This window comes from Nomascus leucogenys, chromosome 13 (assembly GCF_006542625.1).
Source record: "Nomascus leucogenys isolate Asia chromosome 13, Asia_NLE_v1, whole genome shotgun sequence".
NCBI classification, from domain to species: Eukaryota; Metazoa; Chordata; class Mammalia; order Primates; family Hylobatidae; genus Nomascus; species Nomascus leucogenys.
Genome location: NC_044393.1, coordinates 105,789,159 through 105,815,384, shown reverse-complemented (window position 1 = coordinate 105,815,384; position 26,226 = coordinate 105,789,159). Strand labels below are relative to the sequence as shown.

The window sequence follows — 26,226 nt, the reverse complement described above, 5'->3', positions numbered from 1 at the left end:
CCACGGGAACACAGGCACGGGGACAGCCACTGCGGGAACCCAGGCACGGGGACAGCCACCTCGAGAACCCAGGCACGGGGACAGCAACCACGGGAACACAGGCACAGGGGACAGCCACCGCGGGAACCCAGGCATGGGGACAGCCACCGCGGGAACGCAGGCACGGGGACAGCCACTGCGGGAACCCAGGCACGGGGACAGCCACCTCGAGAACCCAGGCACGGGGACAGCAACCACGGGAACACAGGCACAGGGGACAGCCACCGCGGGAACCCAGGCATGGGGACAGCCACCGCGGGAATGCAGGCACGGAGACAGCCACTGCGGAACCCAGGCACGGGGACAGCCACCACAGGAACGCAGGCACGGGGACAGCCACCACGGGAACTGGCTCCCCGTATGGGAGGCTCAGCCAAGAGGACGACTCCAAAGTTTAGCCTTGCCTCTCCTGTCTGACGAACAGGCTGCCTTTCAGGACGGAGTCAGACACAAGCAGCTCCCCTGGCCCCCAGAGAGAGCACAAAGCACTCGCTGAAGTCAGCAGGTGTCCCGCTGGCATCGGATGTGTGTTGACTCTTATTGCACATCAACATTTTATCAAGAAAAAGGTGCACTATCAATTTCTAGTTTCCACTTCTAAAAGTATTCTGTGATGAAGCCTCAGCTGGGGGGATATGTTTTCTCGTTTCCAAATTGATAGGCTTGATATAAATACAGCTTTTTATTATTTGGCATCTGTGGATCATCGTTCTTACTATGGTTAAGAAAATAACCTGAACTTGGAACTGTGGAAGACCCAAAGAATGTAGCGGTGCTTCCTTCCAACTGCCTGCCAGCCACCGGCAACAAGGCCGAGGTGCAGGAGAACGACAGTTGAGACCTGTCTGTCACTGTGCAGGGCCGCCCACCACCCGGCACAGTGGCTCGTCTGCCTGTCTGTCCGCCTGTCTGTCTGCCTGTCTGTCTGCCTGCCTGTCTTGTCTCTGCCTGTCTGCCTGTCTGCTGCCTGTCTTGCCTGTCTGCCTGTCTGCCTGTCTGTCTTGTCTGTCTGCCTGTCTGTCTGCCTGCCTGTCTTGTCTCTGTCTGCCTGTCTGCCTGTCTGTCTTGTCTGTCTGCCTGCCTGTCTTGTCTGCCTGTCTGCCTGCCTGTCTGTCTGTGTATCTGCCTGTCTGCTGTGTCAGCCACTGCACTAGTCCAGGCAGGGGTGGGTGGGAAGATGGCAGGCCTGGATTCCACACCATGCACTGTCTCTGGGCAGCTTCCTTGATCAGCCCAGGAAGACCACTGCAGGCATCACCATCAGCACCACCAGCAACCAAACCTCAGACATCCAGAGATGACCCTGGCCTGGCCTCGGTAGAGGGGATGGTCCTACACCATCTAATTTTAAAAAATGTTTAAATCCTCCAAAGATGGCATCTGCTCAGCCCAAGCTGGTTCACGGCCCCCAGCTACTAACAACCGTTTTAATGTTCCCTTGGCATGTGGGAGGCAGGGCCCTGAGTCTCCAGGACATGCCCAGTGTCCAACAGCGGGGGCCCTGAGTCTCCAGGACAGAACCAGCATCCAGCAGCAGGGGCCCTGAGTCTCCAGGACAGACCCAGCATCCAGTAGCAGGGCCCTGAGTCTCCAGGATAGACCCAGCATCCAGTAGCAGGGGGCCCTGAGTCCAGGACAGACCCGGTGTCTGGCAGCCTCTCCTTTCTCGTCAGATGGGTCCAGCCCGGGGCCACGGTGTCTGCTCTGGGTCCTTGGTTACCTTAAGTGGTCTGGCTCCAAGAGCATGAGAATGTCCCCCAGTCCCTGCGGCTCCCTAGTGTGGGTGAAGACTCAGCTTGTTCATCATCCTGTTCCACCCCCTGGACAGTGACTGGCAGACGAGAGGGAACCGTCTGCAGATCTCGCTGACTCTGGAGTGAAGAGAGACTCAGGAGGTTGGCGGAGGGAAATGACTTCGGAGCCTGCTACCTCACACATGGCTTGATTTTAAGGCACGTTACTTGATTAAAGGGAAGCGTGAGAGTTGTGTTAATCCTTAGTTAATTTCTTAGGAAACACTTGATTTTTCATTTCCCTGATTGATAAGTACTTTAGCCACATGCCTGAGACTTTCCAGGACGTTGTTATATTTCAAAGGTTTGGTCTTGCTAGATTTTTTTATATTCGTAAATTCACAAACCTTTAAAGGTGAAAGAAACTGTTTCTCACGTTACCTTATCTAAATTTTGGGTTTGAAACCTGTGACCTCAAAGCTTGTCCGTGGTTCTGCTCAGGACAGTGCAAAGATGGTCGGTCTCTCGCCACACACGTGCAGAATTTAAAATGGGACTCAAGTAGAAAGGACAGGTCCGACTCTCCTTTCTGACTGGTTCTTACGGCTCCAGCTGACAACAGCAGGCTCTGCTGCTCCTGTGTGTGACTGGTTCCCAGCCTCTGCCCAGCTCCTCCCCCCGCCCACTCCTCCTCCCCTCTTCCTCTTCCTCTTCCTCTCTTGCTCCACAACTGGATCTGATGCATTTATGTCAGGTCCTGATCTTGAAAAGGAAAGGCCGCCCAGTGCAGCAGCTCCCCGCAAGGAGACCAGGCGCATATTTAACCAGGAACGTGAGCACAGGCAGAGGCCACAGGGAGTCTCAGTGACCCCTGTGCCAGATGATTTCCTGTGCGGGTCCGATGCCTGATCACAAAGTCATCCACGGCGGTCACACAAAGGCTGGGTGGAGAGGAAGTCCAGTGTGTGAGTGTGCATTCCCACCATGAGAACCCCTATGCCGCAGGGTGGCCACACCCAGCCACACGGGGTCTGCTCGCACACAAGCAGGCTGTGCGTCCTTCCCGGAGAACACAGACCTGACTTTGGTGGAGTGGCAAGTCCTCATTCTGAGGCCTTCCTCTTCCTCCTGGGCAGCAGTACTGCTGGTGGAAAAGTCCCAGAGGTTGCTGCAGCTGCTCCTCAGGCTGGGATGGGGCTGCGAGGCGGCATAGGTGTCGATCTGATAGCGGCACAGGGGGGTTCCTCCCGCTGCCCCCCATCAGCCTTTCCGTCAGCAGTACTGGTGTGTGTGTGGGCCACGTCACCTCATCGTGTCATCCCTGAATGAATCCCACACTGACATATTTGTTTACTAAACAAAAGCCAGGTAGGTGCACCATGAGTTGGTCATGGACGGCATCACGAAGGTTTCGTCATCCTGCGTCGGGTTATATTACTGTGTCCAAAGGTGTGTGTTGTGACCTGGAGCCTGTGACTCTCACGGAACCAGAACCACAAAGGCTGAAGCTTCATTTCTTAGGACTGTCCTCTGGGCAGGGTGAGAGCAGAGTTGAAGGTTTCCCTTGCAAAAGATGTCACACACACTATTTCTTCCTCTTTAATCTGTCTCAGACCACACAGTTTAACTTCCCAGCGTCGGTGAGCTCCTAAGGAGTGAAATACGAGTGTTTTCCCATTAACTGACTCCTCATCCTTTTAAATTTAGCTGCATCTTCTTTATAAGTCTAAACCTCTGTTCAACCCACGAGAGGATGTTCACAACAGAAATGGGCAGAAATGAGCTGTACAGCAGAATTGCGTGGGCCCCACACCTGCTCTGGAGGAAATGTACTTCATGGCAACCGCTTCAGCGGGATGCAGTTACCATGCTTGTTTTTTTAAAAACTGAACACTTGTCTGTACATTTAAGCAAGTCCTGGAGGACTTCTGCCATGCAAGCCTTTGATAACATTTTCTTTCGGTTATCTTTTTTATGTAAATATCCAAATGGCCTCTTAGAAATGTGAATTGTTTTCAATGAAGCATCTGTTAGATGCCATGGAGGGTAGAAAAGGTAACTGGACTAGGATGGAGTCTTTAAAGAGATGATAGTCTGGCAGAGGAAAGACATATGGGCAAAGACAAGACTAACACAGGCAGGAAGGGACACATCACAAAAGATCTAAGTAGAAGGAGGAGAAGCTTTCCTCCTGAAGGGGCCCAGGGATGTTTTGTAGAGAAAATGGCCTGGCGTTTCACTATTTCCGTTTTTTGTTTTGTTTCTCAGAGATGGGATATCACTGTGTTGCCCAGGCTGGTCTTGAACTCCTGGGCTCAAATGATCCTCCCACCCACCTCAGCCTCCCAACTAGCTGGGACTACAGGTGCACAGCACCACATCCAGCTCAAATGTTTCACTATTTCAGATTGATCACCTTCCCTTAAATCAGGTCTCAGTGGGGCTTCAGAAGAGCTTTTTTAAAGAGTGTGTGTGTGTGTGTGTGTGCGTGTCTGTGTGTGTGTGCGTGTGTGTGTGTGTGACAGAGTCTCGCTCTGTCGCCCGGGCTGGCATGCAGTGGCATGATCTCGGCTCACTGCAACCTCTGCCTCCCAGGCACAAGCAGTTCTCCTGCCTCAGCCTCCTGAGTAACTGGGATTACAGCACCCACCAACATGGCTAATTTTCTATTGTTAGTAAAGACAGGGTTTTGCCATGTTGGTGAGGCTAGTCTCGAGCTCCTGACCTCAAGTGATTTGCCTGCCTTGGCCTCCCAAAGTGCTGGGATTAGAGGTGCGAGCCCCTGTGCCCAGTCGAGTTGTTTTTAATTGTAAATGTTTAAGGTGTACAGCCTGGTGTTCTGACACACGCAGACATCGTGAATGATGACCACAGTCAAGCTAATGAATACACGTCTCCTCGCGTAGTTACCGTTTCTTTGTGTGAGGTGAGAGCACCTGAAGGCTACTCTCCTGGCAAATCTCTGTGCCCAACACTCTTATTAACTACAGTCACCATGCTGAACGCCAGGTCTCCAGCGTTCAGCCGTCCTCTACTCAAAGTTTCTACCTTTGGGTCAGTCGCTCCCCATTCCGCCCTCAGCCCCAGGCCCTGGCAGCCCCCCTTCTACTCTGTCCCTGAGTGCATCCTTTTTAGGTGCCACATGTGAGTGAGATCATGGGGCGCCTGTCCTTCTGTGTCTGGCTTATTTCAATTTAACGTTGTGTCCTCCAGGTTCATCCATGTTGTCAAAAATGACAGAAGTTCATTCTTTCCTAAGGCTGAATAACATTTCATTGTGTATATACCACATTTTCTTTATCCATTATCCATTGACGGACATGTGGGTTGTTCCGAATCTTGTTTATTGTGAATAGTTCTGCAATAAACAAAGGGGTGCTGATGTCCCTTCCACACACTGATTTTATTTCCTTTCGGTCTATACCCAGAAGTGGGATTGCTGGATCTTACGGTGGTTCTGTGTAATTGTTTGAGGCTCTCCATACTGGTTTTATTTATTTATTTATTTATTTATTTATTTTGAGGTGGAGTTTTGCTCTTGTTACCCAGGCGGGAGTGCAATGGCACGATCTCGGCTCACTGCAACCTCCACCTCCCAGGTTCAAGAGGTTCTCCTGCCTCAGCCTCCTGAGCAGCTGGGATTACAGGTGCACGCCACCACGCCCAGCTAATTTTTGTATTTTTAGTAGAGACGGTGCTTCACCATGTTGGTCAGGCTGGTTTCGAACTCCTGACCTCGTGATCCACCCGCCTCGGCCTCCCAAAGTGCTGGGATTACAGGTGTGAGCCACCGTGCCTGGCCCTCCATACTGTTTTCTGTAAAGGCTGCCCTCACTCACATTGCTACCGTGTAGTGTGTAAGGTTCCCTGTCCTGCACATCCTCTCCAACACTTGCCATCCTCCTCTTTTCGGAGGCAGCGATCCCAACAGGCGCGAGGTGCCAGTGCACTGTGGTTTTGATTTACATTTCCCTGATGGCTGATGACATTCAGCCCCTTTTCACATACCTGCGGGCCATTTGTCTGTCTTCTTTGGAGAAGTGTTTGCTCAGATCCCTTGCCCATTTTTAGTTGGGTCATTTGTTTTCTTGTTTGTTTGCTGATTAAATACTTCGCACTCAAAAAGGACCTAGAGTGAAGAGGCCCTGTGTTCCTCTCCATCGGTGTTGATAGGAAGCGTAGGCAGGGTGGGCATTGTTCCACGCCTGTGGGTGATTTGATGGGTGAAGGAGAGAGTGAGGTTGCAGCGAGTGCGTCTGTTGCTAGGGCTGACATCACACGGTGCCACAAACTGGTTGTTTTAAAACAACAGGAGGGCGTCCCCTCGCAGTTCTGGAGCCTGGAAGTCTGAGATCCAGGTGTGAGCAGGGCCACGCTCTCCGAAGCCTGCGGGGGAAGGTCCCTCACGGCCCCTGCAGCATCCCGTGGCCGCCTGCCATGAGGGGTGTGGCTTGGGTGGCCACAACGCTCCATCTCTGCCTGTCTGTGCATGGCCACTCTCTGTGTCTGTGCCTTCTCGAGGTGTCTCCCTCTTCTTCTAAGGACACAGTCACGTTGGATTGGGACCCATCCTCAGCTCAGTTGCATCTGCAAAGATCCTGTTTCCAAATAAGGCCACATTCACAGGTACCAGGGGTTAGGACGCCAATATAAGCTGTGGGGAGGACAGCGTTGAACCTGTAACAAACAACAATATGGATTTTAAATCTACAGTCAGTAAACTTACTCAGTTGGGTCAAACAACAGCCGAAGTCTGCATTTCTTGTTCCTGGGGTCACTGTCCGAATTACTGAATTTCTCCACTTGCTGCTGCTGAACAGCTGTCAGGAGACCCCACAGCAAGCTGCTGTGTCCCTGCCAGGCACGTCGAGATGGGTTAGGTTCACAGAGCCTGGCAGCAGGCTTTAACCCCAGTGTTTGATGGTCCCTGAGAATCACTGGGCTGACCACTTCCATTCCTGCTGGAATCATAAACAGCGACGCGCAACATCGCTCCCCTCCCCACCCCAGGCCCACAGAGCTGGCACAGCTAGAGCCTTCAAGGGGGATGCTGAGGCCTGGGGACACTGCATTGGAGAAGAAGCATGTAAAACGGGGGGGCGTCAGTTCTCCTCCAAAGCGTGGTGCCAGCCGTTCACGCTTGGGATCCAACACTTGTGGCTCATTTTCAGTCCTTATTGGTGGCTTTGGTTCGATCCAGGCATGGTGGTGCCTGCTTCTGCTCCAGGAAGAGTAATCCCAGACTATAACTCTGCAGTCTGAGGGCATTGTGGGCAGCTATGGAACCCCACAGCGCCCAGGGACACTCTGCCACCAGCTACTGTCGGGGTCTGTCCCCTCCAGCACCTCCAGCCAAGTGCCTGACACACAACAGGTGCTCAGGTATGCAGGTGCTCAGCTGTTCAGGTGCTCGGGTGTGCAGGTGCTGGGGTGTGCAGGGGCTCGGCTGTGCAGGTGCTCGGGTGTGCAGGTGCTGGGGTGTGCAGGGGCTCGGCTGTGCAGGTGCTCGGGTGTGCAGGGGCTCGGCTGTGCAGGTGCTCGGGTGTGCAGGTGATCAGCTGTTCAGGTGCTCAGCTGTGCAGGTGCTTGGCTGTGCAGGGGCTCGGGTGTGCAGGTGCTTGGCTGTGCAGGTGCTCGGGTGTGCAGGTGATCAGCTGTTCAGGTGCTCGGGTGTGTGGGTGCTTGGCTGTGCAGGTGCTGGGGTGTGCAGGTGCTGGGCTGTGCAGTGCTCAGCTGTGCAGGTGCTTGGCTGTGCAGGGGCTCGGGTGTGCAGGTGCTGGGCTGTGCAGGGGCTCGGGTGTGCAGGTGCTGGGGTGTGCAGGTGCTGGGGTGTGCAGGTACTGGAGTGTGCAGGTGCTGGAGTGTGCAGGTACTGGAGTGTGCAGGTGCTGGGGTGTGCAGGTGCTGGGGTGTGCAGGTGCTGGAGTGTGCAGGTACTGGAGTGTGCAGGTGCTGGGGTGTGCAGGTGCTGGGGTGTGCAGGTGCTGGGGTGTGCAGGTGCTGGAGTGTGCAGGTGCTGGGGTGTGCAGGTCTGGAGTGTGCAGGTACTGGAGTGTGCAGGGGCTCGGGTGTGCAGGTGCTGGGGTGTGCAGGTGCTGGGGTGTGCAGGTGCTGGGGTGTGCAGGTGCTGGAGTGTGCAGGTGCTGGGGTGTGCAGGTGCTGGGGTGTGCAGGTGCTGGGGTGTGCAGGTGCTGGAGTGTGCAGGTGCTGGGCTGTGCAGGTGGCCATGGGGGCTGTGTTCTCTTATCCTTCACTAAACAGGAAGTGCTAGAAATGGTCATTTCTGGAATTCAACAATACAATTTTGTTAACTGCCTATTCCAATGAACTGCATTAAGATTAAATAAAGACCCTGGGTCATTATTTACTTCCTGAGACAGTTTTAGATTTCTCAAAGATCTGTGACACCAGCCAATATTAACTTGATTACGTCTGAAAAATCCTGTATCCAAATGAGGTCACATTCACAGGTAGACATGGGTTAGCACTTCCGTATTTCACCTGTCAGCAAAGACCAAGCCAATGAGAAAGAAAATAGTGAAACTTCTCCCCGATTAGAAATTGAACCTTTCTTGACTGGGATTTTTACTGATATTCTGTATTCGTACCAAAATCCAAATTAACTTTTTGCGATGTATTCTGAGGTTAACTGGTCAGGCGCTGCTGTTGAAGGCTGGAAACAGATGGAGAAATGCCGTAGTTTTCCTCCTAGATTGAGTTGCCATGTACCGATTCAAAGGAACACAAGATAATGTAATCAGATCCGTGAACAGCTTGTAATATTGGTACCCAATTGGGCTGCCTATTTGTTTGATTTAGTAAATTCCCCTCTCTGCTTTTATACACAGTGACCTAAAAAGAAATATTATTCCCCAGAGCGCCTTTGGGATTGTTTGTTTAAATTAAGTTTCATTTGGATTTAATCTTAACCAAATCTTCAGAGAGCCGGGAAGGCGCCCCATAATGAAGGGCGGTCGCGAGAGCCAATGAGTGCAGCTTCCAGGCCGTGCGGATCCCCCCACTCGACGGGGCTCCGTAATGTCACACTTGGGCGGCAGGGAGCCGAGTGCCAGATGATTAGTTTATGGTCTAGATCATTGTATTTTTATTACACTCATAAAATCTGTGTTTTTCCTCATTTTCGTAATGGCTTCCATGAGCTTCTCCACCTTCTGAAGGCACATTAAATTGTTATGTGATGGAAGTACCGATTTGGAGGGGCAGGTTTGAAAGCCTGAAAAGCCTGGCGTAAGAAACATGTTTTGAATTCTCATCTTGTTGTCGGGTGGGCACTAAGGAAAGAGAAAGTGCGTGAATTTGAGCATCATTCTTATTTATTTGTGGGCTTTTCGTAAATACTTCAGTTGGTTCCATTAGCTTCCGATGTAAATGATACACAGCGAGGTGCCCTGAGGATATTGACTGTTTCAGCCCCATGAGAACATAAATCAATACTAAAAAAGGAAAATGTCATGTTTGTGTCTGATTTTTAAAATATAAACGTGGAATTCAGTAACATGCACTACGATGACAGCATTTTATATTTGAGATATGAGGGTTTTTAAAATAACAAGGTCTTAATTGGATTTTTGTATCTGTTTTTAAAAGAAATCGAAACTGTCTTGGATACCAAATTTACATCTAAATGCAGTTGCTTATAAACATTTCTGCCAAGTTAATGTAACCCATTGCAGAAAAAGCAGACCCCTCTTTATAATGTAATATGCTAATAAAAATCTACAAATGCCACATCAGTGTGCCCCACAGGATTCATGGTTTTGGGTAATTAGGCTGTAAATGTTAAGATGTAGGTTTACAGCCACAAGTAGCCAGTTGTGTTTGCAAAGAAGCAAGGTCAGAGGACTTTGTGTCTTTGTCATTTCTGTGGGTTTAAATGTGCTTTTGTTTATTGTGTTTCAATGTGGCTAATAAGAATTAGTAAATCAATTTGGTATTTGCTTTAATCTGAATAGTGTTGCCATAGTTCGGTATAAACAAATGAAATTGCAGCAGTACAGTACTGCTTTCCGTAATGTACTTTGAAAAGAAGCCTTTCGGAGGCTGCTTCTGATAGGACAGCAGCTTCACAAAGCAAAACATTTCTCTAGGTGAGCAAAACAATGCTTAGCCACCAGCAAACAAGGGTGTCGGCTGAGTTCCACTTGCACCGCCTCGAGAAGCGCTGGCTATTATGTGTGGCGTTATAGAAAGTTTCCTTTACAGATCAAAAGTTGGAAAGCCACACAGCTGAACCTACACCTGAGGAAGCTCTAAATGGCATGGGATAAATTTGCGGGGTTTTTTAATATTTCATGGAACATGTAAACTATGGGCCAGTGCATTCAGAGATGCTCGGCAGCTGCGGAGTAAACATGTCTGATGAAAATGAAATAAATGTCCTGTGAATGGAATAAATTTGGACTGTGCTTCCGAGTGCAGTAATTACACATGTCACGCGGTGATGAGACAGTCACACCGCGGCCACGGGCCTTCTTTGTCCGCAGATGGTGTGGGAGAGCGGCTGCGTGGTGATCGTCATGCTGACACCCCTCGCGGAGAACGGCGTCCGGCAGTGCTACCACTACTGGCCAGATGAAGGCTCCAACCTCTACCACATCTATGAGGTACTCCGACCAGAGCCACCCAGGCCAGGACCCGGGCCCCAGCAGCCTGGCCCGATGCAGGGAGGCTCAGCGCCCCCCATGTTCAGGGGACGGAGGCTGAGCCACCCCCAAGGGCCGCATGCCCGTGTGCATGCTTCACATGACTGCGTGGTCATGAGCCAGACCCTGGGAATGTGGTGTAGTTTTTATTTTTTAGATTTTCTAAATCCAAATGCTGACAGAGTAGAAAAAACAGTCGCCTCACAGCGTGGTCCTGGTCCCATATAACAGGCCTTTAAGTGGGGTCCATTTTTAAAAGAACCCGGCGCACATCCCTGATGCCAGTGCCTGAGCCATGTGGCCTCCCCGTGGCTCTGCTTGGAGTTTTGTGGCTGGATCATGTGACCTTTTTATTTGAGGATAACCTGCTGACCAGTTTATTTATCTGGCTGGATTTTCTGCCCCCATCAAGAAGGAACTAAATAAACATGGGTGATTAAGCCAGCACTAGAACGCATGCTTTGATTCTGTTTGGCATTGAAATGAGTGAGAATGCCACAGCCCCACAGTAGGAAGCGAGTTAGAGGCTTAAGTGTGAACCCTAAACCACACAGCTGTGGCTTCGGGGTTCCCGCAGAAACGCTTAGGCCCGGAAGTGCCGGCACTGGGGTTCACATCAGCGCGCCTCCGTGAGCCTTTTGCTTTTCCTGCTCTAGACCCAGGTGTGCGCATCTTTACGATGGAGTCTCCCTTAGAGTGGAACCATTTAGCAGAACACGTAGTTGTGTCGCTGCTTTTGTTGAAAAGTGTAATTTTTCTCTGGTTCCTTTTTTGAGGGTTTATATAACATGGACATGCAAAAGACAAAAAGTAGGATAGTTTTGGATTGTAACTCTTTGAAAAACTATTTGACGCTTAAGCCCCTAAATAACATTAAGCACACACACTCACACGGAGCTATCTTTAGTGTGTTAACACTGGGAAGGTGGGAGGGGGCCATGAAGCCGAGGGAACGCACCTGCGCTGTAAAATGTGCCCTCGTCGCAGCACCCCCTTCTCTGGTCAGAGGTGGCCCTGGGCTCCTCAGTGCCTGCGGTTCGGTTCACAATGTCCACACCTGTCTCTGTCCCCCTCCCTCCTCTCCTCCCTGCCAGGTGAACCTGGTCTCCGAGCACATCTGGTGCGAGGACTTCCTGGTGAGGAGCTTCTATCTGAAGAACCTGCAGACCAATGAGACGCGCACCGTGACCCAGTTCCACTTCCTGAGTTGGTATGACCGGGGAGTCCCTTCCTCCTCAAGGTCCCTCCTGGACTTCCGCAGGTATAACGCACAGCCCGCCGGCACGGCAATGTGCGCCGAGTGCGCGGCAGAGGGGGAGCGATGCCAGGCTTCTGTGCTTCTAAGATGCCCCTCGCGCCGAGGGCAGCGTCTGTGTCAGCACCGTAGGGGGGAAGGGAAGGGAAGCGAGAGGAGGGAAGGCTCCATTAACCGCACGGGTTCATTGTGAGCGATTTTCTAGTTTCAGAGGTATTAGAATGTGAGGGGGAATAGGCATCTTCGAATCGTGGAAATAGGGCCATTATTTTTGATAAGATTCTTCAATTGACAAAGACCCTAAAGTGTATGTGCCACAGGATATTGATGAATAAAGCTCGGATTTTTAGTTGGATTCTCATCTGGCTGCATGGGATGAAAGAGGTAAGGAGCGCAAGCCCAGATACCACCCTGGGTGATCTTGCAGGAAAGCCCGGAGACACTTAGCCCGTGGCTGTCTGGATTTTTAGGGCTATTTTGAAACTGACCTTTTTTAAAAAATTCAGTTTTTTTGTTCATTGCTCCAGTCAGCCAGTCACCCAATAGGCTGTCTGGTTTGAGAGTGTATTTATTGAACTGTTGAAATGAATGCTAGACTCCGTCTTACAGGAGGAAGTTGGCAATGAAAAAAAGCAGCATTTAAGACCACAGCTTTGACTGTGATAAACAGCTGGTCCGCACTGGCTGGGTGGTGGTGCTTAGTGAATAAACCACCACAAGGAAAATGAAATTGTCAACAGCATCAATGACCAAGCTCTAAATTGTATAGAATATATCTTACATGTAACTGATCAGAAGTCTGCCTATTGAGGAAAAGAGATAAATATCCAAACAAGGAGAATAAGAACAAAAAATGCATTTTAATCCAGTGCCATGCCCCACTATCATAAAGTGACTTGATTCTTAACAATTACTCATCCTTGAGACTACAGTTATGTAACTGGAGGGAGGTTAACAAGACAAGGACTGTCATAAAGAAGCCATTTTTGAATTCTCTGTGGAATTCTTGAATTTGTGTATTACAGATTCTGAAGCTTATTATGATACAGTTTATTTTGCCTTTTAGTCTACATTGAAAAGCAAAATACAGTTTTTTGTAATTTGAATCAATAGCAATCAATCAGGAGCCTCTCCAAGGAGACACATGAATCTGGTGTCACAGCCACAACACACACTCAGTGGCCCCTGCCTGCCGTCACCTCCCCTGGGGACGCAGAGCGTGGATCCAGAGTCCTGAGTACATCCTAAAACAACTACTGTACACAGTTCCCTCCTCGCCCACCCTAATCTCCTGGCCATTATGTACATTCTCTCAATACAGATTTATTTCTAAAGACATACTATGTAGAAATCTTACATAATTTCCTGAAATAGAGTGTTCAAAAAACAGTCATTCTTGGCAAAATGGATGTAGCTACAAAGACGACAATTCATCTTAACACCCCGTCTTTGCGTTCATCCAGTGTGTTTGCACATATATGCATATGGGCACGTTGCTACGTCCATATCCATATATGGACTGGAACATATACATCACCAACCCTCAGTGTTTACGATTCATCACCAAGAAAAATTGGATTCCCAAATTTCCCTTGCTCCAGGGTCTGAGGAGATACAGCCTAAGAAGGTTTTTGTTAAATTCAAAAGCTAATGAACCCCCAGACACGGTTTTGAAAGCCACATCAGGGTAGAAAGCTTTTCTTGCCTGCCTTACCTGGCACCACCCAGTGTTTCGGCCAAGGCCGCCTTTCATGTGTTACCTGGACAGTGGGTGTGAGTGAACACATTCTCAGAAAGCTTCACGCTTAGACAAACATTGCCGGTGGCTGGTTTTCGCTATAAAATAGCCACCCCGATTTCAGCAACCGGAAAGGTGAGACCCCTTCTGAAGACACCGGCTGTCTTCATGCTGCAGCGTTTCTTATCTTTGAACAATAGACGACGCGTCCTCACTCTGGCCTGGCGCATTCGCCAGGCACGGAGATGTGTAATTAAATATTTCTGGAGCCCAGAGGAAGCACATTTACACTTTAAAGAGAAACTGCTAAGAGATAATTAGCATCACATGTGAGGGCTTTGCTTTAAAAACTCTCTCTCTCTCTCTCTCTCTGTATTACTGTCTCCCTTCTTGCTGTGTGCAATGGCGCTCACTAATGCTGCTCACGGTAAAACGGACAAACCCTTACCTTGCCAGCTAATTAGCGGTGGCCAGTGTCATTTTTGTGATGTTGCAGCTAGTAATATGAGCCCAGTTGCATAGTCACAAAAGTGATCATTGGAAACTGTGACTGTACTGCAGGGGCGATGTGGGAAGCCCCTTTTCTGAGCCTCTAACGACCTCTGACCTTGCTTGCTGGTGCTTTGCATGACGGTGCGCTCTCGCCCGGTGACCCCTGGGTTGGTTTGTATCACTAATCGTTCTTTCTCAGTGAATTCCTGTTGTGGAAGTTTCTATAATATCAACTTTTCTTACTGTTGGAGACCTTTTGCTCACTGATGCTTTGTTCTGATGGAGTCAAATGAGACAGCTGTGTCACCTTCCTGAATAACTCATGGTCTACATCTTGGGTCAACCGGATGAACTCTTGTGTTCAATATGTCGTGGTTTTGCCTCTCTATTTGTGATGCTTTGCGTGTAATAATACAACTGCATGATCCTTTGTAAATAAAGTCCTCAGCCATGCCACACCCTGTATCTACACTGCACATGTCCTTGACTGCCTGTGGGTTTTTGTAAATAGGTTGAGCACAAGGTGGGGCTGGTACCGATATGAAAATTACAGCGAAACCTTCCCAAGGCCACCAGGCACAACAAGTCAGAGAAAACGGTATCTTCCATACACCGTGAGATAGAGACAGGAGTTTTGGGAGCGGGGAAGCAAGTTGAGGCCATCGTAGCCACAAATTCACTGACTAGGAGCATTTCCCAGCCAGAGGGGTTATTACTGCATTCTGCCAAAGCAGGATCTGACCAGCTATCCATGAGCCACCGCTGTCTAGTGACTTCTTATGCTGGCCTTTCCTCAAACCAGCACACTTTCTTAAAGGGTACCTGGTTTGGGATTTGGAGTTTGGTTTGTTTTACTGTCCTTTTTTTGTGTGTACTTGGTCTCATGAGGAAAAAATGAGCAACCCCTGGTGACTGGCAGGTGTGGACCCAGAAGCTGAGTTTAGTCTCTGCATAGAGTGGATCACGAGGCGTGAAACACAGCAGGAAGCTGGAGGAGCGGAACTGAGGTCATTCCCGTTTGCAAGATTCAGAGGCTGAGCCACGGCCAGTAAACTCCTCTGCCAAAGGCAAAAGGCCTTTCAAAGCAAAGCCACTCACCATTTGGTCTGATAGTTGAGCCTGCTTGATTCTACACGTGCACACGTGTGCACATACATGCTCATGTCACACACATGCATGCAGTCTCATGCACATACACGGTCTTTACCGAGCTGGAGGGCTTCCCACCCCCGTGCTGGGGTGCACCCCTGAGGCTTGGTATCCATTCTATCATCAGGAGCCCTCGATGCTTTACAGCCTGAGTCAGGAATGGAAAATTGTAGAAGTAGACATGAGTGGGTCTCTTTTCCAACCTGTTTATTCTCCAGGGACCAAGATTGTTCAAGGCACTCTGGCATACAAGTGCTGTTGCCTTTAAGGAGTTCACTGTTGCATTCCCCGCCTCTCCCCAAAGCCTTCGCACCACCATGTGCCCCGGAACAACGACAAACGCCTCTAACAGAAACGGCGATGCGGCTCTAGAGGCCCTTGCTGGTTATGCGTGTGTCTGAGCCCGCCCCATTTTTGGGCATCAGCCTCATGTTTCACAGACCAGAGGGCAGCACAGATCGAGTGTCTTGGCTAGGCTGTGGCCGCAGCCCATCTGCAGGTGGGCACGCCGAGTCCAGGCCCTGCAACTGCTCCTTCAGCTCCCGTGGTGCCTTCCAGACTGGGCGTTCACACTCCCGTCAGAAGGGCCTTGTTCTAGTAACTCCTCGGGCAATAGGAAGAGAGGAGGAGAAAGCTCTGTGGTTTGGGCTCCGCCGTATTCAAGCATCCCTCCGCTTATTGCTCACTGGACACTCACCTCCCCTCTCCCTCCACAGCCACCCTGCCCCTCCTGGCTTCAAAGGTTTGTAGCAAAGCACCAGTTGATGGAATGTCTACTTTCCACGGACGTTTTGGTGCTGGATAGGCAAGCCTTTGCAAAGAAACGTGACATTTCCCCATTTATGGTCCATACTTCCATTTTTCTTAATTTGTTTCTTGTAGGAGTTCACAAGCACATTGCAGAACACTCCCCTTCACACATGCTTCATTCCAATAACCCGAGGTTCTGCCTTTAATTTTACTTATTCAGAAATAGTTCACTGACAACTTTAACGGACTTCATAAACATGTTTCGTTGTTTCACTGAATTAAAAAAAAAAAACCTGGAGTTTACACGGTGAATTTTAAATCAGTCGTCTGTTTTGATTTAGGGGTTGGTTATGAAATCTTAAATGTATGCTCATTTCTAACTTTCACAACTTCTGATCTAAACTCTGCACAATGAAGTTGTTTGTATACTCAAAGTTATAAATATGGAAGGGACTTGTCTTGGACTTCATAGAGGTTTCTCCGTAACTTAGATATCCTTACCCAAAGCTGACGGGTCACAAATGCCCTTGAAGATGCTGTTTTTAGACAGTATGGAAATAACAGTTTCCAATATGATGTCTGGACTGTGAGAAATTTTGAGCATAAATTGCAAAACTCAAAAATTTTAGTGAAGAATCAAGATGTAGTGTAACAAAAGGTCAAGTCAACATAAGCAGAAACAGAAAGAGGGGAGCCTGCAGGGGTGGGGCAGGTGAGACAGGCGGGGAGTCCACTGGTTCAAAGCCTGGCACCCCTCCTTGGAAGAAGAAAGCAATGTAAAGGTGTAACATTGGTTTTAAAGCTCCGATTAATAACATCATGTTGAGAAGAATAAATGTTTGATATTATGTGTATGATTTTTATTTTCTCTGTCAAAACAAGCGATTGCAAAATGATTTCAAACACACAGACCTGTGGTTTGTTTTAATAGTTGTTTTGGATAACGCAAAGTCTCAGTACACAACTATAATTTTTATATCTCTTTTTATTTCAGAAAAGTAAACAAGTGCTACAGGGGCCGTTCTTGTCCAATAATTGTTCATTGCAGGCAAGTACAACTTTTAATGGATTAAGAAGTTTTGGTTACCTCAAAAAATAATCTATGCAATGAAATACAGAAGCTTAACTTTCTAATTGCTTAATAAATATAACTAACTGGCACTTCTAAAGGAAACCAAAAATATAAACTTACTTTTCTATGCCATTTGGGTAAATACAATTGGGCATTGCTTCTATTATGTCTGTATAAACTGCACATGGCTTGCTTTTTTTTTACTGTATTGCCCACGCTGCAGTGGGATGGCATGATCTCGTCAGGCTCACTGCAATCTCCACCTCCAGGGATCAAGCGATTGCACCCGCCACCATGCCCAGCTAATCTTTTTTGTATTTTTAGTAGAGATGAGGTTTCACCATTTGGTCAGGCTGGTCTCAAACTCCTGACCTCAAATGATCCACCCACCTCGACCTCCCAACGTGCTGGGATTACAGGCATGAGCCACCACACCAGGCCTCACATGGTGTATTTTCTAGCAGCCCATGGTGCAGTGTCCTGCCTTCTACTCACCCATGAGCACGTCCTGCCACCTTACTTGTTCTTAAATCCTGTGGCGCCATGACACTGAAACATCGAGACAATGGTTTCAGCCTGTTGCATTGTCTCAGCCACCAGGACGTTCAGCAGAGGCTCGGAACCCTCTGCAGATGGTGAGAAATGCTTGGGGCCAGTTATGAACAGGGACTAAATCTGTCATTACAGGAGGTACAGCCACCTCCAGTTTATCATGTGGGTTCAGGCCTCTGGGTAAAAATTCAGTGACACATATCCCTAAGTAGGTTAAAACCACACCAGTAAGAATAGATTTTATGCAAAGAAAACTCAACCTAATAGTACTGTCTCTGCTGGACTTGATACCCAACTCCTTTTGGTGAAGAACTCATATTCCATTTTTCTAGAACTGTCTTATAGAATGTTCCTCCTGCCTGGAATAAAAAGGAAACCTGTCTCCAAAGAACAAACACCAAATCTGTCAAATCCAGTCAAGAAGCATGTGTGTTTTGTGTGTGCATTCCTGTCTATGAGAGAGGAGGATGAAAATAGATTATGGTTGGTTATCCTCACAGAGCAGAGTAGAACATCTTTTACCCACAAATGTATCAAGACAAGCAACACTTAGTTGGAAGATTTTTGTAGTATATCTTAAAATATTCATGTGAATATATGCTGTGCATAGGAGACAAGTGAGAAAGGCACTCAGCAACCAGAATGCTCACCGTGGCCCTTTGAAATGAGCAGTGAGGGTTACGTGGCAGCCCAGGCCGACCGCCTCTCCTCCTTGGTGATGCAGTGAGGGTGTGAGGATGTGAACGTGCCATTTTTGAAACATTTACCGTCCCAACTGCAGCTTTTTTCAACCATTTGTTTGAGGAAACATGTTAAAGCCAAAATGCACTGATTCTTTACAAACAAAAGATCACCTCTAGGCTTCCAGTCATTTCTTGGGATCGTAGAGGGCATAGAAAGCAGAACCGAAAGCATGATATCTGCTGGGTAGTCACATCTTTCTTGAAGTCTTGAAATGGAAACATTTATTCTTTTTCTGGAAAGTCACAATTGATTTTGCTAGGATTATAAATGTAAAAGGTCCTCTGTTTAAAAGCCAGTCATGGGTATGAGCACGAGTCCTATGTACTTTTAAGAAGGTCTCTCAAACTCATGCAACCCAGTGACAGCGTCTGCACAGGGGCAGGAAATGGCTTCACACATTCCTCACGAGAAAAGGATGATGCTGAGGCTATTCTTCTTCCAGAAAAAAAGGGAAATTTTTTTTCCTTTGCTATTGTTGAAGTATTATTCAAAACATTTTTACAACCCTAGCCCAGATGGTAAATATTCCAATTATAGCTGGTGGGATGAGAAAGAGATGAAATGAGAGTGCTTTTTAAAGAATATGATTGAGTAACGACTGTTATGTCAATTTCTCCTTCTGAGAGGGAGGACCTGCGTTTAGAAAGGGTGACAGGCAGCCTAGGGGGATGTGCCTGAAGTGTCCCTGCCTGCATGAGCCAGCCGGGACCAGCCGCCCAGCGCCCTCCCCTCTCTGCTCGGGAGGTTGCCCGGCAACCCTAGAGAAGGCACCTTGCAGATATTTTCAATACAAATGCCATCAACTCTGACACAGTCAAAGGCTTAGTTCATTTTGTTCTGGCAAAATTTACCACATCTTTGGCCAAAGAGGAAGCAAGTAAGAGGGAATCCCATCTGAGCACAGCAGCGCATCCCACAAGCTGCTCAGGGGCTCCAAGCCCCCAGCGGCCTCCCTTCTCCCCTCACTTGGATTCTCCCGGCCCGCGTCCTTCCTCCGCCTCTAACATCCGCCATCCTTCTTTCCTCTCCCGGCCCCACATAAGCATGAAGGAAATGGACTGTCACTAGCTTTGTTGTGGGTCGGGCTTCCGTGTGGACGGCAGGACTTTCATTTCTCTCCTTCTGTTGGCAGTGACGGTGCAGGCCGGAGCGGCACCTACGTCCTGATCGACATGGTTCTCAACAAGATGGCCAAAGGTGAGACACACACACTGCCGCTTTGTTGTGGCTCAGAGCTGGGATGGCGTTGCTATGGCAACGTAGGGTGCAGTGTTCACGGGAGGCCCTGGAAAAAATTCGCTGATTGTTGTCCCTCTGCTGGGCCGTAGGAAGGTGGTTTGCAGCAAGCACATCTGTTTCTGAGGCTGGTCCTCTGTTACCTGCCTCTGGGTGCCAAGCACGCAGTGGGTCCTCTGTTACCTGCCTCTGTGTGCCGAGCACACAGCGGGTCCTTGACAGGTGTTTGCTGCATACGCTGCAGCGTTAACCTCAGAGCCACGGAGAAGCTGCCCTTGGGTCCTTCAGTGTTGTTGCAGCACAGAACGTCGCTCCAGTATTTGGTGTAACTCCACTGTTGTTAAAACGGTATTCACGCTAGAGTCACACTAAAAATATCCGTTAGTAATTGCCATCAAATGTCAATCACCCCATCTCAAATAGCCTTTCAGCCCTCTTTGTGAATGTCCTTCTTATCTAGGGAATCTCTGTGTGTGCTGTGGGAGGCGTTCCTCTCAGAGACGGCATGGGGAGTCTTAGACGTGAGGCCCCTGGTGGGGGAAGGACAGCAGCACGTGCAGACGGCGTGGGGTGTCTTAGACGTGAGGCCCCAGGTGGGAGAAGGACAGGTTTGGCAGAGCGGCAGCACGTGCAGACGGCGTGGGGTGTCTTAGACATGAGGCGCACGGTGCGAGGACGGCTCCAGCAGCAGTGTGGGAGAGCAGATCTGCGCGCGGGTCTGGCTCTGCCAGCCATGAGGTTTATCACTTTGGACAGAGCTCTTAACCTCTCTGGGATCCAATTTTCTTCTACAAAAGCATGGGGATTGAGCTCTGGCATTTCTCAAAAGGTGGTCTCCAGAACACCCAACCTCTAAGGTCATCTCTTTAAATAGGGGCCAGAGAGAGGGGTCCCCAGCCAGGTGAGCTTGAGAGGAGGCACACACTGAGTCTGATCCTTGGGCATCACAGGGCAGGTGCACATGGAGAGGCCCCAAGGAGTCCAGGGCAGAGAGATGCGTCCAGCTTCCCTTCAGTTGGCGCCTCTGACACTTACTTGAGAAGAGTCTGCATTAGCCTTGCGATACCCGTTAGCATCCCATGGAAGGTGGGAGGCACTGAGGTGGTAGCATTCCACGGTCTCTTTCCCAGCTGTGAATAAACAATTCCCTTTGTCTCAACACACACACGTATATGTGTTCATACAGAGACCTCCGCCTTCCAGAACATCCCATTCTTCATCACTGGCCCAGTGACAGGAGCAGGCATTGATTATAGAAACGAGTTTCTATGCACTTCCACGAATGCCAGCAATTTTAAAATAAGCATTTTCCTTACTTCATTTTCTTCTGGTTAAAAAAAAAAAACCATAAATATGTGAAGATAAAACAACAGCCATGGCTTTACGCAGAAGGACTGGAGAGCCTGGGCACGTTCTCCAGCGTCCTGCAGCAGAGGGGAGGGCTGCAGCCCAGCCCCACACCCCACACCCACCCAACACCACCAGCATCCTTTGCTGGCTGCTGGGGAGAAATGAAATCAGTTTTTGTGCCACCAAATATCATTTTAAACACCCAAGATTATTTAGTGGTGGGAATGTGCAAACAAAAACAAAATGCAAACACTCTGATAATACTTTGAATCCTTTTTTGTTTTGTTTTGGATTGGATTTTGACACAATCCTAACTTTTTGTCATTTAAAAGTCCATTTTTTCCTTGTCCATTAATACTGCTGTGTCTTATCAAATATTTCTTTTCCTTTCCAAATTTACAGCTATTGGAGCTCAGAGCCATCCATGGAATTTGTATTTCTCCCCTTATCATGGGGCCTCCCTTCTTTCTGTCTCTCAGACATAAAGATTTTTCTCCTCTTAAGCCAAAATGTCTTCAGAACGTTACAGATGATTTGATGTAAGTGTTTCTGACCAAGCCTATGTTTGCGAACGTGTGATGTGATGAGTTGCTGGGGGCACCCGTGTTTCCAGTGGAACCTGCCCATCCAGGGACCAGAAGCACAGGCAGGCGGCCGGATGCAGGTGGCCCCAGCGTGCGTCTCCACAAGGACGGGATGGAGCCTGGGTTCTGAGTGGCTCAGGTTCACTCCACAGAGAAGGAAACATGGAGAAGTGTGTCGTGGCTTCGAGACCCTGGTGCGGGAGACAGGGCTGGCATATTGTCCAGGCACCTGAGCCGCTGTCCACTGGCTCCATTGTGGCCTGGAATGGCAATTCCACTTTGAGAGTGGGCTCAGCTTTGGACAATACGCATGCAGCCATGTGGAACTGGCCAAAGAGGGCCAGCTTGGGGCGTTTTCTGAGATTGGTGACCCCCCTCCTGTTCTTGACCTGCTCCTCTTTCCCTGGGGTGTGTGCGGTGTGAAATTCTCTGACCGGGGTCCCGGGCCACGGTCTCAGGAGAGATCAAAGGGCAGGCGGCCCCTCTGCCGGCTGAGGTGGGCCATTCCCAGGCCTCCACACTGAGAGGCGCCGGGGTTTTGTTCTGGTGCAGGCTTGGCCCTGCCAGTGTGGCCGGGCGTCTTTGTCTGGCCTGAGAAGCTGGAGGCCCCCATTGCAGACCCAGCGTTTCTCAAATGATCAAAGGCCCAGAGCCCTGGACGTGAAACCTTTCTTCCCATTTCCCTTTCTGTAAAGGAATGCATTGCAGAAGACCAGAGAATGCCCTTCCCAAGCTTCCCGGGCAGTCGGGCAGCGCCAGCGCTGATGTTAGGGCCCTCCAGTCCTGCGTGCAACGCCTCTGCATGCTTTTAGCTCCACCAGCTGCGGCCGCAGACAGCAGAGCAGCACTTGTCCACACAGCCCATCAGGGATTAAGGCCTTTGGGCCTAGTTTAAGGGCCTTTAAAAACAAACTCAGAATAGTTGAAGTTCTTTCTCTACTGTCTAGTTTAGCAGAAAGTAGACAATGATACAGTTTGGAATGAAAGTCAACAGGCTCATGTTCTGCGAAGAGTTTTGTGGCAGGAAAGTAGGCACCAATCTGTGAAGCGCTTACACACGTCATTTCTGTTGCAGCAGATGTGTTTCTAACTCATCGATAATAGATGATTGTGGAGGAATCTGTTTTCAGGTAGCCTATTCCTCTCTCATTGAAGGGCTTGGCTCACATGTAGCAAAAAATGTTTTTTTCGAGCAAGATATTTTCCAAGGTTGTGCTTTTTACATTTTTGTCAGTGACTTCACTTACTGAGGGTATTTTTCTACTTCCCCACAATTTTTTAAAGGGATGAGGAGCAACCAGCACTGAGGGGGGCGCCCCAGAGATCAGGTCAGCTGAGCCATGCTGGGCGGGGTCAGGCTTCACTCCCCAAGGGCCAGCACAGAACTGCAGTGGCTGAGAGTTGTGGCCGAACTTCCACGGCATTCCCACCAGGGTCTGCGCCTGGGCCAGAAGAGGGTGCCTGTGGGGCCCCAGGTACCATGGAGGCCATGCCAAGCAGACGCCGTATGGCCCTCCAGCGGCTGTGGCTGTTGACAAGGTGTAGAGTGAGTCTGGGGGGACTCATTTCTTTTGTCTGGTAGGAGCTGCAGACTGGTAATTTTGGGTTCCACTATGAATCCCCACGGCTTGTGAGCCCATGCTGGAGTGACCTTTTAAACTTCAGCTGGCCAGGAGTACGTTCCTAAGTAGTCTCACGGCGTGAATGCGAGTGGACGGTGGGGTGCTCACACAGGCGTAGACCCAGCTCTCAGACTCAGCGACTGGACGCGGTACTATTTTGTCTGGATACACATCTCCTTGCCTACAGGGATGGATCATTTCCGTTCTTCTTTGTTTCCATGAATCTGACTATACTACACACCTCATCTAAGTGGAGTGATACGGCGTCTGCGCTTCTGTGACTGGTATATGTCACTTTGCATAATGCCTTCAAGGTTGGCCTGTGTTGTGGTGTGTGTCAGCACTAACTTCCTTTTTATGACTGACTTATATTCCATGGCATGGATGGACCACACTTTGTGGATTCATTTGTGTATTAATGGACATTGCCATTGTTTCCAGCTTTGGGCTGTTGTGAGTAATCCTGCTGTGAATGTGGATGTACAGGTGTCCACCCGCATCCCTGGATATGTCCCTGGGGCAGAATCACCGCATCGACCGTAATTCTCTTACCTCTTGGCTATTTGATTACAGCCATCCCAGTGGATGTGAGTGGATCTCAATGTGGTTTTAATGTGCATTTCCCTAACAACTAGTGGTGTTGAACATCTTTTAATGGCTTATTGGCCATTTGTATATCAACTTGAGCAAAATAGACATTTCAAGTCCCTTGCCCATTTCTGAAGTGGGCTGTTTGTTTTTCTTGTTGTTGAATTCTAAGAGTTCTTTATATATTCTGAATATTACTCCCTTATCAGATATGTAACTTGCAAGTATTTTCTCCCATTACATCAGAGTTTTTTACTCTTTTGATAGTGTCTTTGTTACACAAAAGTCTTCAATTTTGATGAAGTCCAGTTTATCTTTTTTAAAAATATTTTTCTCGTGGCTCACACCTGTAATCCCAGCACTTTGGGAGGCTGAGGCGGGTGGATCATCTGAGGTCAGGAATTTGAGACCAGCCTGGCCAACATGGTGAAACCCAGTCTCTACTAAAAATACAAAAATTAGCCAGGTGTGGTGGCACATGCTACTCGGGAGGCTGAGGCAGGAGAATCACTTGAACCCAGGAGGCGGAAGTTGCAGTGAGCTGAGATCGTGCTATTGCCCTCCAGCCTGTGCAACAAGAAAGAAACTCCATCTCAAAAATATATTTTTTTTTATTGTGCTTTTAGTATCATACCCAAGATATTTTGGACAAATCCAATGCCACAAAGACCTTCTCCTATCTTTTCTTAGATCTCCTCCTATATTTTCTTAACTTTTAAGGGCAGGTCCAAGTAGTAGATGGAAAGTTGCCTGTGGGAAGCTAGAGAGGTCATGGAGCAGAGAGCCTGCTGCCTCAAGCGTGTGCAGGAGCAAATGGCTCCCGATCTGCTGTGCGTGGTGACGCGGGAGCACGTGCGTCCTGATCTGCTGTGCGTGGTGACGCGGGAGCACATGCGTCCTGATCTGCTGTGCTTGGTGACAGCAGAATGTCTTTGTCAAATCGTGTTTTGTGGCTCCCCAGACTTTGAAGGCCAGCAGCCCTCCAGAGCCATCCTGTTCCATACAGTAGCCACATGTGGTTCCTTAGAGTCACTAAAATTGGATAAAGTTTACAAGTCAGCTCTTCAGTTGTACTAGCTGCATGACAAAGCCACGGTGGCTATGCCATGCGGTGAAGCTGGAAGCCACTCCTGCCCCCGCAGCAGGTCCTGGGGGCCACACGGCTCCAAGGTGGCACTACGGTGGCTCCTGACTGCACCCTCACCCTCTTCTCATCTCCCTGGGCCCAGCCCCGTCACCCCTCCTGTGCTGGTCTCCCTGCTCCATTTCCTCCTCCTGACCAGGTCTCACACAGCAGTCAGTAAGATGCTTTAGACAGCAAGACCTTGGGTGCCTGCCTCAGCCCTGGAGCTGTCCCCAGAGCCCCAGGCAAGCTGGCCACTGCCGATCCCCCTTGGTAGGCCACTCTGCCTCCTTCGGCTCCAGGACTCAGGGCTTTGCAGGTTCTTTGCTGTGGCGTGGGGGGCGCACACTTCCCCTCCCCAGGGCGCATCCCCCACCCTCTGTCCTCTCTGGAGTCCCACTGGTCCATTCCTTCTCTGGCAGATGCCAGGGTAAGCCATGAAAATGTGGCTCCAGCTGATGGCAGGGCAGCGTCCACTGCATGCCGGGTCCACGCTGATGCTGGTTTGGCACCTGCTGCCTGCCAGGCATGGGTTCTGAGAGCAAAACAGAGAAGCCCCATCGTGCTGCCACATCTTCCTGCTCTGCCAAGAGACAGGTAAGGAGTCTGTGGCTGCAGCGCGGTGGAGAGCAGACGAGGACACCCCCAGATGCAGAGATGGCAGCTTCACTCACAGGAGGACCCACAGAACGCTTCTCACTGAATGGAAGGGGCCCGAGGGGCCATCCGTTCTGACCACTTTGTTGCGAGCTGAGAAAACAGTTCTGGGAGGTTGGGTGACTTGCCTCAAGGCCTCCGGTCAGCCGGGGTCAGATGCAGAACTCTGCTCGGTCTGCAAAGGCTCAGGGCCCCAGAGGGAGGATGATGGAAGGCATACGACCCCAGGGACGGTGCTCAGAGGCACAGCGTGGTGTGTTCCAGGCCTCCAGGGACAGAGGGGCAGCTTAGCTGGGGAGTTCCTTTGGGGCTGTCATGGAAACTACTGGAGGAAGAGGAAACTGAGGGCCAGTGGTGAAGAGCCTGGGCTGTCGGGCTCAGCTCTCTCCGGGCACAGCCTGGAGTCTGCAGGGAAGTGGGAGAACCCAGGCAGGTGCTAGGGGACCGGCCAGGCAGTGCAGGACCAGAGGGCGGGGGCACCGGCCGGGCAGTACAGGACCCGAGGACGGAGGGGATGGCATGGCCGGGCAGTGCAGAACCAGATGGCTGAGGGACCAGCCGGGCAGTGCGGGACCCAGACGGCCGGGGAATGGAGCTGGAACTGAAGAACAGGCCAGCTCAGCCGTGGGGCCCAGGAGAGGGTTGAGCCGGACAGAGCCGCACATTTGGGAGCGGACACCAAGGGAAGGAGGTGCAGGTGCATGAGGCTCAGCCTTCTGCAGACGAGACTTAGGGGGACGTGAGGGCTGGGCAGAAGTGGGAAAGCTGAGCAGCAGATGTCTCGCTTTTATGTTTGGCTGAAACATGAAAACACGAAGGGCCAGTGGGAAAGGGACCTCACAGACACGTTCGGCCCTCAGCGTCTCTTGTCTCGCTCAG

At 49.9% G+C, this 26,226-nt stretch overlaps 1 protein-coding gene across 4 annotated transcripts in view; it reads left to right on the top strand.

Moving 5' to 3' along the window:
• The window catches only part of PTPRN2 (protein tyrosine phosphatase receptor type N2), a 998,301-nt gene that overhangs the window by 950,189 nt on the left and 21,886 nt on the right, over window positions 1–26,226 (top strand). For all 4 annotated transcript variants that reach the window (XM_003281603.4, XM_004090276.3, XM_012512304.2 and 1 more), the window contains 4 exons: window positions 10,277–10,396; window positions 11,530–11,696; window positions 16,814–16,867; window positions 19,320–19,384. In XM_003281603.4, the coding sequence (XP_003281651.2) occupies window positions 10,277–10,396; window positions 11,530–11,696; window positions 16,814–16,867; window positions 19,320–19,384 (406 nt within the window). The remainder of the gene's footprint in view (window positions 1–10,276; window positions 10,397–11,529; window positions 11,697–16,813; window positions 16,868–19,319; window positions 19,385–26,226) is intronic.